The sequence below is a fragment of the Heteronotia binoei genome, chromosome 15, assembly GCF_032191835.1.
Source record: "Heteronotia binoei isolate CCM8104 ecotype False Entrance Well chromosome 15, APGP_CSIRO_Hbin_v1, whole genome shotgun sequence".
Taxonomy (NCBI): Eukaryota; Metazoa; Chordata; class Lepidosauria; order Squamata; family Gekkonidae; genus Heteronotia; species Heteronotia binoei.
In genome coordinates, this window is record NC_083237.1 from 12137118 (window position 1) to 12152813 (window position 15696).

Consider the following 15696-nt stretch of genomic DNA (forward strand, 5'->3'; position numbering starts at 1 on the left):
CTCAGCCCCACCCATCTCACAGGGTGTCTGTTGTGGAGAGGGAAGATATAGGAGATTGTAAGCCGCTCTGAGTCTCTGATTCAGAGAGAAGGGCAGGTTATAAATCTGCAGTCGTTGGCGTCTTCTTCTTTTTTAAACATCAGGACTTCTGAATCTCATTCCCAGTTGTTATTAGAAATCATTTCACTGAACTTCAATAGGGTGAAAGGATATTTTAAAACATGAGTGTTGTTTATTTTAAGGATATCTTTGTACCTAATCTGAGGAGGAAGAGACCATTCCTTTAGGTGGGAAGGATCTAGCGTTGTGCCTGCTTTGACTGCATCTTCCCAGATCAGTTCCAGATAATGTGAGGATTATGATGTCTAACTGGAAACTGTCATCAAGTCACTGCTGGTTTATGGTGACCTCATGGAGTTTTCAAGGCAAGAGACAAAGAGGGGAGGCTTTCCATTACCTGCCCCTGGACTTCCTTGGAGGTCTCCCATCTAAGTACTAACCAGGGCTGACCCTGCTTACCTTCTGTGATCTGATGAGAGAGGCTATCCTGGGTCTTCTGGGTCACGGAGGGTACTTTGATTAAAGAATCAGTCTAATGCTTTAAATGTTATCAGCACATTTAGCACAGTTCCTCTTACTTTAAATTCACTGTGTCTGCAACTTTCTCACACTTATTGAATTCTATGGCCTTCTAAATTTGCTTGTAAATTCTGGGGGGGGGGGGGGGTCTTCAGCCTAGAAGGCATTCCTTTTCACATAAGAATACTCAGCTACCAATGTGTGGATAGCCTTCTGTTATGTGAAAGGATGGTGGGACAGGAACTGTGCTCCTGCACTTGCTTTGGAAAAAGAGCAAAAAAATTGTCTTCCTGACCCTTCTTCAGCGACACTGTTCTGCTAATGGAGTGTCCAAATCAAACACAGCCGGCTGTGTTCATCATCTCTGGATTCTCATTCCCGAAAGAATTAGACGTGCTGCTGTTACTCTTCTTCTTGCTCATGTACATTCTGACTCTCTGTGGAAATTCTCTGATTGTCTGGGTGGTGGCATCTGATGTCCAGTTGCACAAGCCCATGTACTGGTTCCTCTGCCATTTGTCCATCATGGATATGGCTTTCTCCTCCATTGTGGTCCCCAGATTGATTGCAGGTTTCTTCCCTGGTGGGAACATCATCTCTTTTGGAGAATGTATATGTCAGGTATTCTTTCTGAATTTCCTCGGATGTACTGAAAGTCTCCTTTACACTGTTATGGCTTACGACCGCTTCATTGCTATCTGCAAGCCCCTCCACTACAGCCACATCATGCATTGGAGAGTCTGCCTCACCCTCTGTTTGGGTACCATGATCGGAGGCTGCCTGAACTCAGTGTTAGAGACGACCCTCACCTTTCAATTGCCCTTTGGATGGAACAACAAGATTGACTATGTCTTTTGTGACATCCCTGCTCTACTGAAGCTGGCTTGCGCAGACACAACTTTCAATGAGATGGTGGCTGTAGTGGATATCGGCCTGGTGGCCATGACCTGCTTCATCCTTATCCTGACCTCCTATGTCTATATTGTCTCCGCCATTTTGAGGATCAGCAGCAGTGAAGGGCGTCGCCGGGCCTTCTCCACGTGCTCAGCCCACATCACTGTGGTCATTATCTATTATGTTCCAGTCGTTTTCCATTACCTGAGGCCAGCATCTCAGGACTACATGGATGGTGTGGTGAGCATGTTCTACACCACAGTAACCCCGTTTCTGAATCCTGTCATCTACACATTCAGGAATAAAGAGATGAAGGCCGCTCTGTCGAAAGTGTGTGTTGGGAATCCCAAGTAAACAGCAGCATGCTTGTATGGCTATGTTCTGCCCTAAGCTCTCATCACTAATCAGCTGTGGATGGTGTGGTGAGCATGTTCTACACCACAATAACCCCATTTCTGAATCCTGTCATCTACACAATCAGGAATAAAGATGAACGTCGCCCGGGCAGAGCTGGGCGACCGGCGAGTAAGACCCGCGAGTGCTGAGGCAGAGGCGCCGCCCTAGGCTGCATTCCAGCTTGTGCGGAGCCGAGTGGCGAACGGAGTGGCTGACGAGCGGTGAACAATTACAAGCAGCGACTGAGGAAAGGTGTGGTCGAAGACCTGAGGCGTTTGGTAGCACCATAAGCCGGCAGAAGGGAGCTGGTGGGAACTGCCTGGGGCCACTGGACATTGAACATCTATGAGACGGGATGCTGAACTTGATGGACCGCTGCTTTGATCCAGCTGGGCTGCTCTTATATTCTTCTGTTTTTAACTCTAGGTGCTCTCTAGTGCTACGTCTGCATTTTTTTTTTTAGTCAGATGCTTTTTCATTAAAAAAATTATGCCTTCAGTGCTGCTTTCTGCAGGAGTTATATATGGAAGGTCTGGGACCCTGGCTCAAATCCCTGTGCAGCCCTCCACGCCTCGTGTCTCAGAGGTTAAAGCCCCTCCTTCAGCTTCTATTTATCTGTCACATGGGAATAGTAAAAGGAGACACAACAACAACGGCCTCCTATTGATATTGGAAACTGTTCTAGAGGGCAAAAAAAAGTAGGAAATGTATCAAAGGCTGAGCTGAAGTTTCTTCCCAAACAGGGCTCTTTTTTGTAGCAGGAACTCCTTTGTATATTGGGCCGCACCCCTGTGATGCAGCCAATCCTCCAAGAGCTTACAGGAGACCCTGTAAGAAGAACCCTGTAAGCTCTTGGAGGATTGGCTACTTCATTGGGGAGGGACAGTGGCTCAGTGGTAGAGCATCTGCTTGGTAAGCAGAAGGTCCCAGGTTCAATCCCTGGCATCTCCAACTAAAAGGGTCCAGGCAAATAGGTGTGAAAAACCTTAGCTTGAGACCATGGAGAGCAGGGGAGGGATGGTGGCTCAGTGGTAGAGCATCTGCTTGGTAAGCAGAAGGTTCCAGGTTCAGTCCCTGGCATCTCCAGCTAAAAAGGGTCCAGGCAAGTTGGTGTGAAAAACCTCAGCTTGAGACCCTGGAGAGCCGCTGCCAGTCTGAGTAGACAATACTGACTTTGATGGACCGAGGGTCTGATTCAGTAGAAGGCAGCTTCATATGTTCATAACATCGCACAGCCGGGCAGAGTAAGGGTCCTGGACTGCCCAACCCTGTGTGACTGGGAGCCACAAGAGGGCTCACCCCCCCCTCGGGACTGCCAGGTTGCACTGGAGGCATTACCAGAAACCCTGACATGTACCACCCTTTGCTCAGAGGTGGGACTGCTGCTCCACATACCACAACCATCGCGCTTTTGAAGCGACCGGGCTCTGCACTGTGCGCACTTTATATCTTTATTCAACCAGCACCTTACTTACCCAGCACCTACTTACAACCAGCACCTTACTTACACGTTCAGGAATAAAGATGAACGGTCACCCGGGCAGAGCTGGGCGACCGGTGAGTAAGACCCGCGAGTGCTGAGGCGCCGCCCTAGGCTGCATTCCAGCTTGTCCGGAGCCGAGTTGCGAACGGAGCGGCTGACGAGCGGTGTACAATTACAAGCAGCGACTGAGAAAAGGTGTGGCCGAAGATTTGAGGCATTTGGTAGCACCATAAGCCGGCAGAAGGGAGCTGGTGGGAACTGCCTGGGGCCACTGGACATTGAACATCACACAGCCGGGCAGAGTAAGGGTCTTGGACTGCCCAACCCTGTGTGACTGGGAGCCACGAGAGGACTCACCCCCCCCCCCCCCTCGGGACTGCCAGGTTGCACCGGAGGCATTACCAGAAACCCTGACCCTGACATGTACCACCCTTTGCTCAGATGTGGGACTGCTGCTCCACATACCACAACCATCGCGCTTTTGAAGCGACCGGGCTCTGCCCTGTGCGCACTTTAAATCTTTATTCAACCAGCACCTTACTTACCCAGCACTTATCCTGTACTATGCTCAAATCAGAAGATCTTGCATGGACTAGCACATTAGCACTTTCCTTGTAACCTCCTGTATACATTTTTAGGCTCTGCTAAATTTAGTGTAAATTTTAATCAATTAACTCATGGGATTGGTTGTCTGTATTAATTGGATTGATTTGTTTGTGGTAAATTAATTTGGAAGCATTATTGGGGGGTGGGATTATATTCATTTTTACCATCAGATAAGGCTATATATATTTTACCAATTGATATAAGGAATTATGGGGTAGGCTTAATTGGGTTGATTGAGAATGGGGATTGTTGGAGCAGAGTGAATTGGGGGGCTAATTAAGGACAGTGTTGAGATACTAGTGGTGGCAGTTACGTTAGCATCTATTACCACCAACGGGGGATGACTGGCCTAGGGATTCCAGTGCTCCTGGGGAGGGGGAGGTATGGCGGTGGGAGCAGAAAGCAATATAAGGGAAGGGGGCGGAGACCTGTGAGGGCTCGGCCTCCTTCCAGTCTGTGCCCCATCCCGAGGGTGACAGGTAGTAGGGTCAGGTTGGACCCGCCTCCGTCATTGGTGTTATGCAACACCAGGTCCATTAATAATAAGGCCTCTGTCCTTCGAGAGTTTCTACTCGAACGGGACATGGACCTGGTTTGCGTGACCGAAACCTGGGTATGAGAGAGTGATACTGTGGCCCTCTCACAAACAGCTCCCCGGGCTATTCGGTCTTTCACCAATCGCGGACTAGCGGGCGGGGGGAGGAGTGGCGCTGTTCATACGAGAGGCTTACTCCTTTAGGGCGCTCCCGGCTCCAAGGATCAAGGGCATTGAATGTGCCGGTCTGGCGTGGGAGGCTGGAGAGGGGTTGGCGATTTGGCTGGTGTACCGTTCACCTAGCGCACCGGCCAATGCCCTACCATCCCTGCTCGAGGCGGTGGCAGGCTGGGTGTTGGAGCACCCAAGGCTGGTGATCCTGAGTGACTTCAACGTCCATGCGGATGACCCGGCCTCTAGTCAGGCGACAGACCTAGTGTCATCCATGGCGACACTAGGACTCTCTCAATTTGTAACATCCCCCACGCATCAGGCCGGGCACATGTTAGATTTGATCTTTGCAGCCTGGGTTGTGGTGGACGATATAACTATAGAAGCTGTGCCATGGTTGGACCACCGCGCCCTTAGGGCTTGTGTGAATGCCCCACCCCAAACCTGCTTAGGAGTCGAGCCTATTTTGGCTCGCCCGCGGAGCCAAATGGACCCGGAATGGTTCCAAATGGCTCTTCGGGATCCCTGGCCCTCTGGCAATTCCTTGGAGGCCCTGGTCGAGGTTTGGCATAGCCGACTCTCCAGGGCTATTGAAGAGATCGCACCTCGACACCCTCTGCGACCCCGGACTAGGCTGGCGGTGTGGTATACCCCGGAACTACGCCAGCTGAAACACAGCCTCAGATGGCTACAAAGGCAATGGCGGCATACTCGAGATGAAGCGATTGGAGCATCTTATAGGAAATTTATGAGATCCTATGAGATGGCAGTCAAGGCCACAAAGAAAACATACTTTGCGGCTAAGATTGCGTCTGCAAATGCGCGCCTGGCACAATTATTTAGGATAATTCGAACGCTTACTATATTGCCACAGGGCAAACTAATGTTAAGGAATTGGAGATAGGCTGTGTGGCTTTTGCGAAACATTTTGCAGACAAGGTCCAATCACTCCGCCGCGACTGCCCTGCCATATTGGACTCAGTATGTAAACTCGAGGCTCCGTGCACGCCTTCCAGCTTGATCCTGGATCATTTCAACCCTCTCAGCTTGGAGGAAGTTGACAGAGTCCTCTCTGCTGCACGTGCAACAACTTGTGATCTCGACCCGTGCCCCTCCTGGCTAATTAAAGCTTGCCTGGAGGAGCTAAGATGTCCTATATGGGACAGCATAAATAGATCTCTTTCAGAGGGCCGTTTTCCTGCCCTTCTGAAAGAGGCAGTGGTCCGCCCTCTCCTAAAAAAGGTTACATCAGACCCGACCGAATTGGCACATTACCGGACGGTCTCAAATTTGCCCTTTTTGGGCAAAGTTATTGAGAGGGCTGTTGCGCTGCAGCTACAGAGTTTTCTGGAGGACGCTTCCACCTTAGATCCATTCCAGTCTGGCTCCCGCCAGGAACACAGGGCGGAGACAGTCTTGGTCACTCTCATGGATGATCTCCGGAGACATCTGGATCGAGGCGGCGTGGCGGTTTTGCTGCTGCTAGACCTATCAGCTGCGTTCGATATGGTCAATCACCGGCTGCTGACCCGCCGCCTCGCCGACGCAGGGATTCAGGGGTCCGCGTTACAATGGCTTTCCTCTTTCCTTGAGGGTCGGGGACAAAGGGTGGCAATTGGGGGAGAGCTATCCTGGAGACACTCACTTGACTGTGGGGTGCCACAGGGAGCAGTTCTCTCTCCGATGCTATTCAACATCTTCATGCGCCCCCTTGCCCAGATAGCCCGGAGATATGGGCTGGGTTGTCATCAGTATGCTGATGATACCCAGCTCTATCTATTGATGGGCGACCGGACTGGAAATGCCCCGGAAAATTTGAACCGGGCGTTGCAAGCCATGGCAGACTGGATTAAGCTGAGTGGGCTGAAATTTAACCCAGTGAAGATGGAGGTCCTTTGCCTGGGCTGCGGCGGTTCAGAGAATGGGGTCCCTCTCCCAGTTTTTGATGGGGCGCAACTGGTAGCAGTGCGCAGAGTTAAGAGCTTGGGAGTCTTACTGGAGCCTTCCTTGACAATGGAGGCCCAGATAACAGCTACTGCCATGTCTGCCTTTTTTCATCTTAGACGGGCGAACAGTTGGCCCCCTTCCTGGAGCGCAACGACCTGGCAACAGTGATCCATGCAACGGTCACCTCGAGGTTAGACTACTGTAATGCCCTCTACATGGGGCTGCCCCTGTACCGAACCCGGAAACTGCAGCTAGTGTAGAACGCAGCAGCCAGGCTGTTATTGGGACTGCCTCGTTGGGAACATGTGCAGCCTGGGCTGCGGGAGTTGCACTGGCTGCCAATTGTTTACCGGGTCCGTTACAAGGTGCTGGTCATTACCTTTAAAGCCCTATATGGTCGAGGACAAGCCTACCTTAGGGACCGCCTCTCTCCATATGTTCCCCAGAGAGCACTACGATCAAGTTCAAAAAATCTTCTCGAAATCCCTGGGCCAAAAAGAAACCAAACTAAAAACTACCAGAGAACAGGCGTTCTCTATGAAGGCCCCCCAATGGTGGAATCAACTGCCAGAAGAGATGCAGGCCCTGTGGGATTTTAACCAATTCCGTAGGGCCTGCAAAACTGTCCTCTTCCAGCTAGCTTTCTAAGATGGAACCCCTGATAACATCAATAACACCGAGCCATCTTATACACAATTTGATTATTTTATAATGTTATATTGTTTTATTGGTTTTACTGTTTAAATTATTAATTATATTATATATTGTTTTATTGTATCATGGTTTTACCATGTCTTGTTAGCCGCCTTGAGCCTGCCTTGGCGGGGAGGGCGGAATATAAATAAAAGTTTATTATTATTATTATTATTATTATTATTATTATTATTATTATGGCTGCTCTGTTAAAACTGTGGGTTGGGAACCCCAGATAAACAGCACCATGCTGGTATGGCTATGTTCCGCTCTAAGCTATCATCACCAATCACCTTAACTTGATTTCACAAATGTTACTTGGGCTGATTATAAGAGTGGAGCTGGGGAGGGGGTCAAAGTGGCTGAAGATATGCATCTGGTTTACTTCAAAATGGAGACTGTGAATTAAAGAGATATGCATGGTATATATAATATAAACAAGATAGAGATTAAAGTGTTTTTTAATAATTCTAGGCATCCACAATACTGCAATTTAGCCCACATGTAGCCAATCCATGATTATTTTACCTTGTTGAACTAGCTCTGTGGAGTCTGAGGTACATAGACTCTCTTCTGTCTCCTATTCAGCCAGCAAAGTGGAGTGGAGTGGTTCTTAATCAGACTAAAACCATTCTTTTCTTTTTCTGGTGAATTGGTACTTTGTAAGAGTAAAACTTGGAATGTCAATTTAGGATGAGAGTTCAGATGCCTATTCAGACATGAAGGTCACTGTATGAACTCAGGACATTTGCTAAGTCTCAGCGTAGCCCACCTCATAGTGGATATAAAATGGGTGAATATAATCATATGTAAACCCAGGGGCGTAGCTAGGGCTTTGGGGGCCCGGGGCCCAAGATTTATGTGGGCCCCCCTATGTGTGTGCACGCCGCCAGAAACAGGATATGATGTCACTTCCGGTGATGTCACTTCCGCAGGATGGCCACCACTTGCGAGGGAGCCCTGCTGGAAACAGGAAGTGATGTAACTCCCCCAAAATGGCCACCACTTGTGGGGGGGAAACAGGAAGTGGTGTCACTTTGGGGGCGGCACCCCCCCCAAGATGGCACTGCTGGTGCGATCTAGGTCATGTGATTGATAACCTGATTACCCCACCACACCATGTGACAGGGAGAAATGCCACAAGCAGCCTGCTGGCCCAGCTGTTCCCCTTGTGCCCTGAACCATGCATGCCAGATCAGACCACAGTACATCCAACCTTTCCGTTCAGCATAGAGGGCCAGTTGTCATCCCCCCGCCCCCCAAAGACTCAGTATGTTTCCACTACAACTGGGCAAGGTACAATTCTCCCTTCTCCACTTTAGTTTGCAAGCACACCAATATTGCAGGGGTTTGGGCACTCAGGCCAGAAAGTCCAAGAAGGATCAGAATACACACGGGCAGAAACAGAACTGAAATCAATGGGACTCACAGCTACTACCCAGCAAGCCCATTATAGCTACTAACTAGCAACCACAGATGCCTATACATTTGAATTTTTTTAAAAAAATGTGTTGTGCTCAACTAGTTTAGCCTCTCATTTTAATAACTCATAACTGTAGCCAAATATGTTTATGTTAACAAGTGTGCAATGGAATGAGAGGGAAACCAAAACAGACTTTTTGAGTAGTCATTTGTGAATAGGGCTGCAAACCTATGCACTTTCTTAGAAATATGTCCTATAGAATACACCAGGGCATGTGTAAGAGAAAGGAAGAGGGACAAAAGCATACGGCAGAACTTAATATTACTTATAAAACCGTTAATGCAGTACTACAAAAAGAGGGGGGATCAAATTATATTAACCAATAAGGGTGCTCTTATTTACCCCCCGCCATTTGCAGATTAGTTAATTTGGATCTGAAAACCTGATCTTGGTTTGGCTGGGTTCGGATGCTTTTCGAGTCCGCCCTCTAAATAACAGTTTAAGCAGTCACAGGGAAAGTTTCTTAAAAGTTTAGAAGTGTAAACAGCCGTAACAATCTGATCGTGGGGAGAAGTAGGGGCTGAAGGCACATTCCGCGCCCGAAGGCAGCCAGGGCGCGAGTGTTCAGACGACCCCATCAGTCAGGAATGTTACGCCTGTCCTCGCCTGGGCAGCTTCGCCGCTCGCTTCCCAACTTGCGCGAGGATCCCGGCGGGAAGCAAGCAGGCCATGGCAGTGGGGCTAAGGGGACGAACTCACCCCAGCTGTGCCCGTCGGGGCTCAGAGCCCACCCAACTCCCCGCATCCCCCTCCCGCCCCTATTTCCCCAGAGAGCCGGCTGGAGCTCTCCCCCCTCACCGTTGTCCTCATCGCATCCCCAGTGCAGCATGGCTAGTCCCCTAACTCGAGGAGAAGGAGGAGGAAGGCAGTGCTGGTGAAGATGCAGATAGGTATACGCCCGGCTCTCCACCGAAAGCCGCAGAAGAGGCGCCCAGACTCTCCAAGAGCCTGCAGGGACAAAGCGTGCCCGGGCGACCCCGCGGCGCCCTCTTATGCACAGCGCCCTGCAGGCGCCGCACGTGGCCGCCCGGAGACCCGGCCTCCAGAGGCCCCGCAGCACCCCCTCCCGAGACCTGATTGGCGCTTCTTTCCTAGATAGCAAGTGGGCACAAGATTCGGAGTCCTGCTGGATCGGAGGAAAGGTCCAGCTCCTCCAAAGTGGTCATCCAGAAGTTTAACAAGCTGCTTGTTAAAATGATGCAGCACAGCAACACGGCCATTATTCGGGACCACCCTTGGCAATGTGGGGGCCCCCCAGACCCCCCAGACCTGGGGCAACCCGCCCCCCCCCTCCCTACACCACTGTGTAAACCACCTTGAGTTCCATTGAAGAGTTGCTAGCAAGATATGCTAGGTTATCTATCATAATGTGATGGTTTAACTTGGAATTTATGAGTCTTCTTTGCATGGAACTGGTTCCACTTCCAAGGCTGAATACAACCTATAACTTGGTATTTGTCATTGTGTCAAAATGTTGTCAGACTGGTGTAACCCGGGCAATGGAAATAAGGACATATTCAAAGCTTAGGCCCGCCCACTCGCATACCTTCGGTTAAGAAACTATTCATTACAACAGGGGAAATACAATATGGCACATCGGGTAGTGTGCTCCCCATTCCCCAAACTCTTTCCCTTCCGAACCCAACAGTCCAGTATTTTTATGTTTTAAAATTTAATTTAATTTTATTTATATCCCGCCCTCCCCACCAAAGCAGGCTCAGTAGTCAGTGTCCCAGAAGTTCCGTTTTCTTGTTGAAGCTGGTCCAGTCGCAGTCCCTCAGAATCAGGCCTCAAGAGGGAACGAAAGTTCTCAGGGCCTCCTTCCTCACCATTTGAGTGGAGAAATCAGCTCCAGTTCATAGACAAGCGGTCTGGGGGCTAACTCCTCCAAAAGAAGTGATTTTCAAAAAGGGAGGGCCCACACTAGACAAAATTTCTTCAGCTGAGACCTTTCAGGAATTCAGTCCTTTGAGAGACAGAATGACTAGGCCTCTTAGTCCTCACCCTACCTCCTTGTAATTTTTCTTCAAGTCCTCCTACACACAGTCCTCCTGGTATAGAAATAGAGTCGTTTAATTGCTTAACTCAACAGCATACATCTCCAAAGCTCTACACTGGTCTTCCTCCTACTATGCCAGATCAAGCAACGAATGCCACTCCTGTCTCGCCCTGAACGACCTCCAGAAATCCATGTAACAATCACCTCCAGGTTAGACTACTGTAACTTGCTCTACATACGGCTACCCTTGAGACTCACCCAGAAATTACACCTGGTCCAGAAAGTAGTAGGACGAGTCCTTATGGGAGCCTACAGTTGCCAGCCTCCAAGTGCAATTGCCTCTGGGACTGGGAGTTTAGTGTGGTTGTAACTTCCTGTTGCAAACATTTGGAAGAAGTAAAGTCAAGTTTGGCTGTAAGGGTGAGTCTGTGGGGGGAGGTAAAACATAAACCATTTTTATCAGAAATACAAAACTGCCATAAACCAAAGCACCATTACAGAAAAATATTTCAAAGCACCCCAAAACCAGAGCTCAGCCCCAACAATGGTTCCCCCATGGGGAATTCACTATGTGGAACTGGCTGTATGAAGCTTCCAGAGATGTTTTAGATGTTTTTTCCATGTCAGTTACTCAAATCACTGGTTGCATAACTTCGCCAAAGCCAGAGAGATTACAAAAGAATGTAGCTAATCATTCAGAAGGGTTTTCTTTTATCAGTAGCAAACAGAAATATATCATTCTTCCAAACAGCGCCTTTAATAACACTCACTGGAATTAGTGGAAAGGGTTTGCCATAAACATAATTGTCACCAGTGGACATGTCTGCTAGACCTTGGGGAAATAACCACAGATGACTCACAGATGAAAAAACTGTATAAAGACATATTAGAAAGTAGAACATCTTCTTGCTGGTGGGGAACATTCATCCAACACTGCATTTCTAGCAGCAGGTGAACTCGAATTAAAGATGACCTCAGATCTAGGTACATAGTTCCAGGCCTCAGATTCAGCGGGAGCTCACAGGAGCACAGCTCCTGAACCTTTGTGAGAGTTCCACCTCTTCCTCCCCACCTTGTCCATTGAATAGTAGGTGCAGCTGCATAACAATCCCTGGATGAGCTCCACCACCTATTTTTCTACAAAACGACCCCTGCATAGTTCTGTCTGGGTTGTCTGTGCACAACAGCCTTCCATGTACAAATCCTGCTTCTCAACAGACAATAGAATGGAAGCATTTTCATTGCATGATGATTGACGCAGCTGGAAAACATAGACCTGAAAGTGTAAAGCAACAACTCTATAGAAGGTAAAAGAAAGAAAGCAGCAGGAGAACCAAGAAAGAAGAGATGGAAAAGACATTAAGGAGGTTCTGGTTTACATGCCATGATATGTAAGTGTTTTTTGGAAGCCACAAGACTCTTCATTGCTTTGACTGCAACGGATAATCATTGACACTGTTCGGGAAGGAAATTTTGCCCTCACCATCATCATCTGTGCTCAGGATGCTGAGGCAGATGCATTTGCAGAAGTCTGACTTACATCACTGAGCCAGATATTCCATCTGTATAACCTTTATAAGTTCATACGTGAATCAAATTGAACTGATAGGTAGCCAGCAACTAACAAGTAAGCTGTACTAGGTTTTAGGTTATCTTTGTACCTAAAGCGAGAAGGAGACCATTCCTTTAGTTGGGAAGGATCTAGTGGTGTGTTTGACTCTATATTCCAAGATCAATTCGAGATTATGTGAGGAGTGTGCTGTCGAACAGGGGAAGTGTCATCAAGCTGATTTAAGGCAACCACGTAGAGCATTCCAGGTAAGAGCCAAACAAAGTTGGCTTGGCATTACCTGCCCCAGCATGACAACCCTGGACTTCCTTGGAGGCCTTCCATCTAAGTATCAAGTGCAGCTGACCCTGCTTAACTTCAGAGATCTGATGAGAGAAGCTATCCTGGGTCTTCCAGGTCAGGGAGGGCAGTCTGCTTAAGGAGTCATTCTAATTGTTATCAGTGCATTTAGCACTGGTCCACTTACTTTAAACTCAGTGTGCTTCCAACTTTCACAGACATATTGAATTCTAGCTCTTTCTAAAAACACTGTTGAGTTCTGGGGGGTCTTCAGCCTAAGAGGTCATCCCTTTCACATAAGACTATTCAGGCACAAAAGTGTGGATAGCCTTCTGATATGTGAAAAGATGGTGGGACAGGAACTGTAATCCTCCACTTGCTTTGGAAAAGGAACAAGAAAGGCTTCCTGGTCCTGCTTCAATGACCCTGATATAAATGTTCTGCTAATGGAGTGCCTAAATCAAACACAGCCGGCTGAGTTCATCATCTCTGGCTTCTCATTCCCCAAAGAACTGAAGGTGCCACTGTTACTCTTCTTCTTGCTCATGTACATTCTGACTCTCTGTGGAAATTCCCTGATTGTCTGGGTGGTGGCATCTGATGTCCGGTTGCACAAGCCCATGTACTGGTTCCTCTGCCATTTGTCCTTCCTGGATATGGGTTTCTCCTCCGTTGTGGTCCCCAGAGTAATTGCAGGGTTCTTTCCTGGTGGGAACATCATCTCTTTTGGAGAATGTGTATGTCAAGTATTCTTTTTCCATTTCCTCGGATGTACCGAAAGTCTCCTTTACACCATTATGGCATACGACCGCTTCATTGCTATCTGCAAGCCCCTCCACTACAGCCACATCATGCATTGGAGAGCCTGCCTCACCCTCAGTTTGGGTGCCATGATCGGAGGCTGCATGCACTCAGTGTTAGAAACGACCCTCACCTTTCAATTGCCCTATGGATGGAGCAACCATATTGACTACATCTTTTGTGACATCCCTGCCCTACTGAAGCTGGCTTGTGCAGACACATCTTTCAATGAGATGTTGACCATAGTGGATGTTGGCCTTTTGGCCACAACCTGCTTCATCCTTATCCTGACCTCCTATGTCTATATTGTCTCCGCCATTTTGAGGATCAGCAGCAGTGAAGGGCGCCACCGGGCCTTCTCCACATGCTCAGCCCACATCACTGTGGTACTTCTTTATTATGTCCCGGTCGTTTTCCATTACCTGAGGCCAGCATCTCAGGACTACATGGACGGTGTGGTGAGTGTGTTCTACACCACAATAACCCCATTTCTGAACCCTGTCATCTACACATTCAGAAATAAAGAGATGGTGGCCGCTCTGTCGAAACTGTGGATTGGGAATCACAAGTAAATAGCAGTATGCTTGTATGGCTATGTTGTGCCCTAAGTTGTCATCACAAATCGACTCAGTTTGGTTTCACGTAATGTTGGTTGGGCTGATTATCAGAGTGGAGCTGGAGAGGGGGTCACAGCGGCTATAGATTTAGAACTGTTTCACTTCAAAATGGAGGACATCAATCACAAGCACCACAATGTTGTTTGAATTGATTCTAATATTGGCAAGTTTACTGTTTTTAATACTGTAATTTAATACTGTTATTCTGGTTTATTGCTAGCCACCCTGAGCCCATTCCCGGAGAGGGCGGGGTCCAAATCCAAAGTAAATAAATAAAAAAGAGAAATGCATGACATAAATAAAAAAACAAAATAGAGATTGAACTGTTTTTCTTTTAAATAGCTTTAAGACAAAAACAATTCCAGCATTTAACCCAAATGTTGCCAACCCATGAGTATTTCACCTTGTCAAACCGGCTCCTTGGAGCCTGAGACTAGACTCTTCCATCTTTTTATTCAGCCAGTGTGATGGAGTTGAGTGGGTGTTTTTGTTTTTGTTTTTTTGGCCAGACTAAAGCCACTTTTTTCTTTTTTGGTGGAGTGGTTCTTTGTCTGACTAAAACTTGGAATGTCAGTTGAGGATGAGGGTTCAGATGCTTACTCAGCCATGAAGTTCACTTTCTAAGTCTCAGACTAACCCATCTCAGAGTGGAGGTAAAACAGGAGGATACAATCATATGTAAACCAACTTGAGTTCCATGGAAGAGTTGCTGGCAAAATGTGCTAGGGCGACTGTCATAATGTGATAGTTCAACTTGTAACACATGAGTCTTCTGTGAGTGGAAGGGCACCTCTGGTTCCAATCCCATGGCTGAATACAACCTATAACTTGGTATGTGTCTATAATATAGTGGGTTCCACACAGTGATGAGGTGAGGTGGTAGTGATCATAGCTCTTTTATTAGATACAGCATAGTATAGCACTGCACTCAAAGACTGAAGACTGGGCCAATGGGGCCAACTATATGTACACTCAAGGTTCCCATGCTAGCATGCTATTGGACCATTCAAACCAACAGGGGGCTCGTGACTGGAGTAAGGCAGAAGGGATTTGGATCCTACTTCCTATTGTTCCTGAGCCCCCAAGCTCAGTCCTACAGGCTCCAATGAGCCAGGCAAGAACTCCATATATTAATCACAATTCTGATCACATATACAAGAGTGTCAAAATGTTGCCAGATTGGTGTAACTCGGGCATTGGAAATAAGGGCAAATTCAAGGCTTAGAACCTCCCACACACACCCGTTGCTTTAAGCAATATATAACTATTCATTACAAAAGGGGATATACAATAAGGCACACTGGGTAGTGTGCTCCCCACCTAGGCTTGCCAATCCCCAAATCCCAACGGGGGCTCTCCCGCTTTCTCAGGCTCCTTCCCTCCCCCAGTCAGCCCCGCCCCCACAGCCATAATGTGACTTTCCACCTTCGGAGGCTTCAGTCTCTATTGGAAAGCCTTCCTCTTTGGATGGTGTATCTTTGTCTTTAAGGCTGAAGGGGAGAGGGGGGGAGGAGGCAGAACAACATGGCTGTGAAAGGAGCCCAGACCCTTCATTTGTTGCTGTAAAGTACTGGGGTCAGCGCAGTAAGAGACCAGAGTCTGATAGTGATTTCAGCAAGCTTTACTTCAGGAACACACACAAC

General features: G+C 48.1%; 2 protein-coding genes across 2 annotated transcripts; both read left to right on the forward strand.

Annotated features, from left to right (window-relative positions):
- Positions 1–900: 900 nt before the first annotated feature.
- Positions 901–1827, forward strand: LOC132583045 (olfactory receptor 10G6-like). Its single transcript, XM_060254711.1, has one exon. The coding sequence runs from the start codon at positions 901–903 to the stop codon at positions 1825–1827; it is 927 nt and encodes a 308-aa protein (XP_060110694.1).
- Positions 1828–13081: 11254 nt separating this feature from the next.
- On the forward strand, positions 13082–14008 carry LOC132583046 (olfactory receptor 10G6-like). Its single transcript, XM_060254712.1, has one exon. The coding sequence runs from the start codon at positions 13082–13084 to the stop codon at positions 14006–14008; it is 927 nt and encodes a 308-aa protein (XP_060110695.1).
- Positions 14009–15696: the final 1688 nt, after the last annotated feature.

Coding starts and splice junctions, on each gene's coding strand:
- LOC132583045 (XM_060254711.1), top strand. CDS start 901: ATGGAGTGTCCAAATCAAACACAGCCGGCTGTGTTCATCATCTCTGGA.
- LOC132583046 (XM_060254712.1), top strand. CDS start 13,082: ATGGAGTGCCTAAATCAAACACAGCCGGCTGAGTTCATCATCTCTGGC.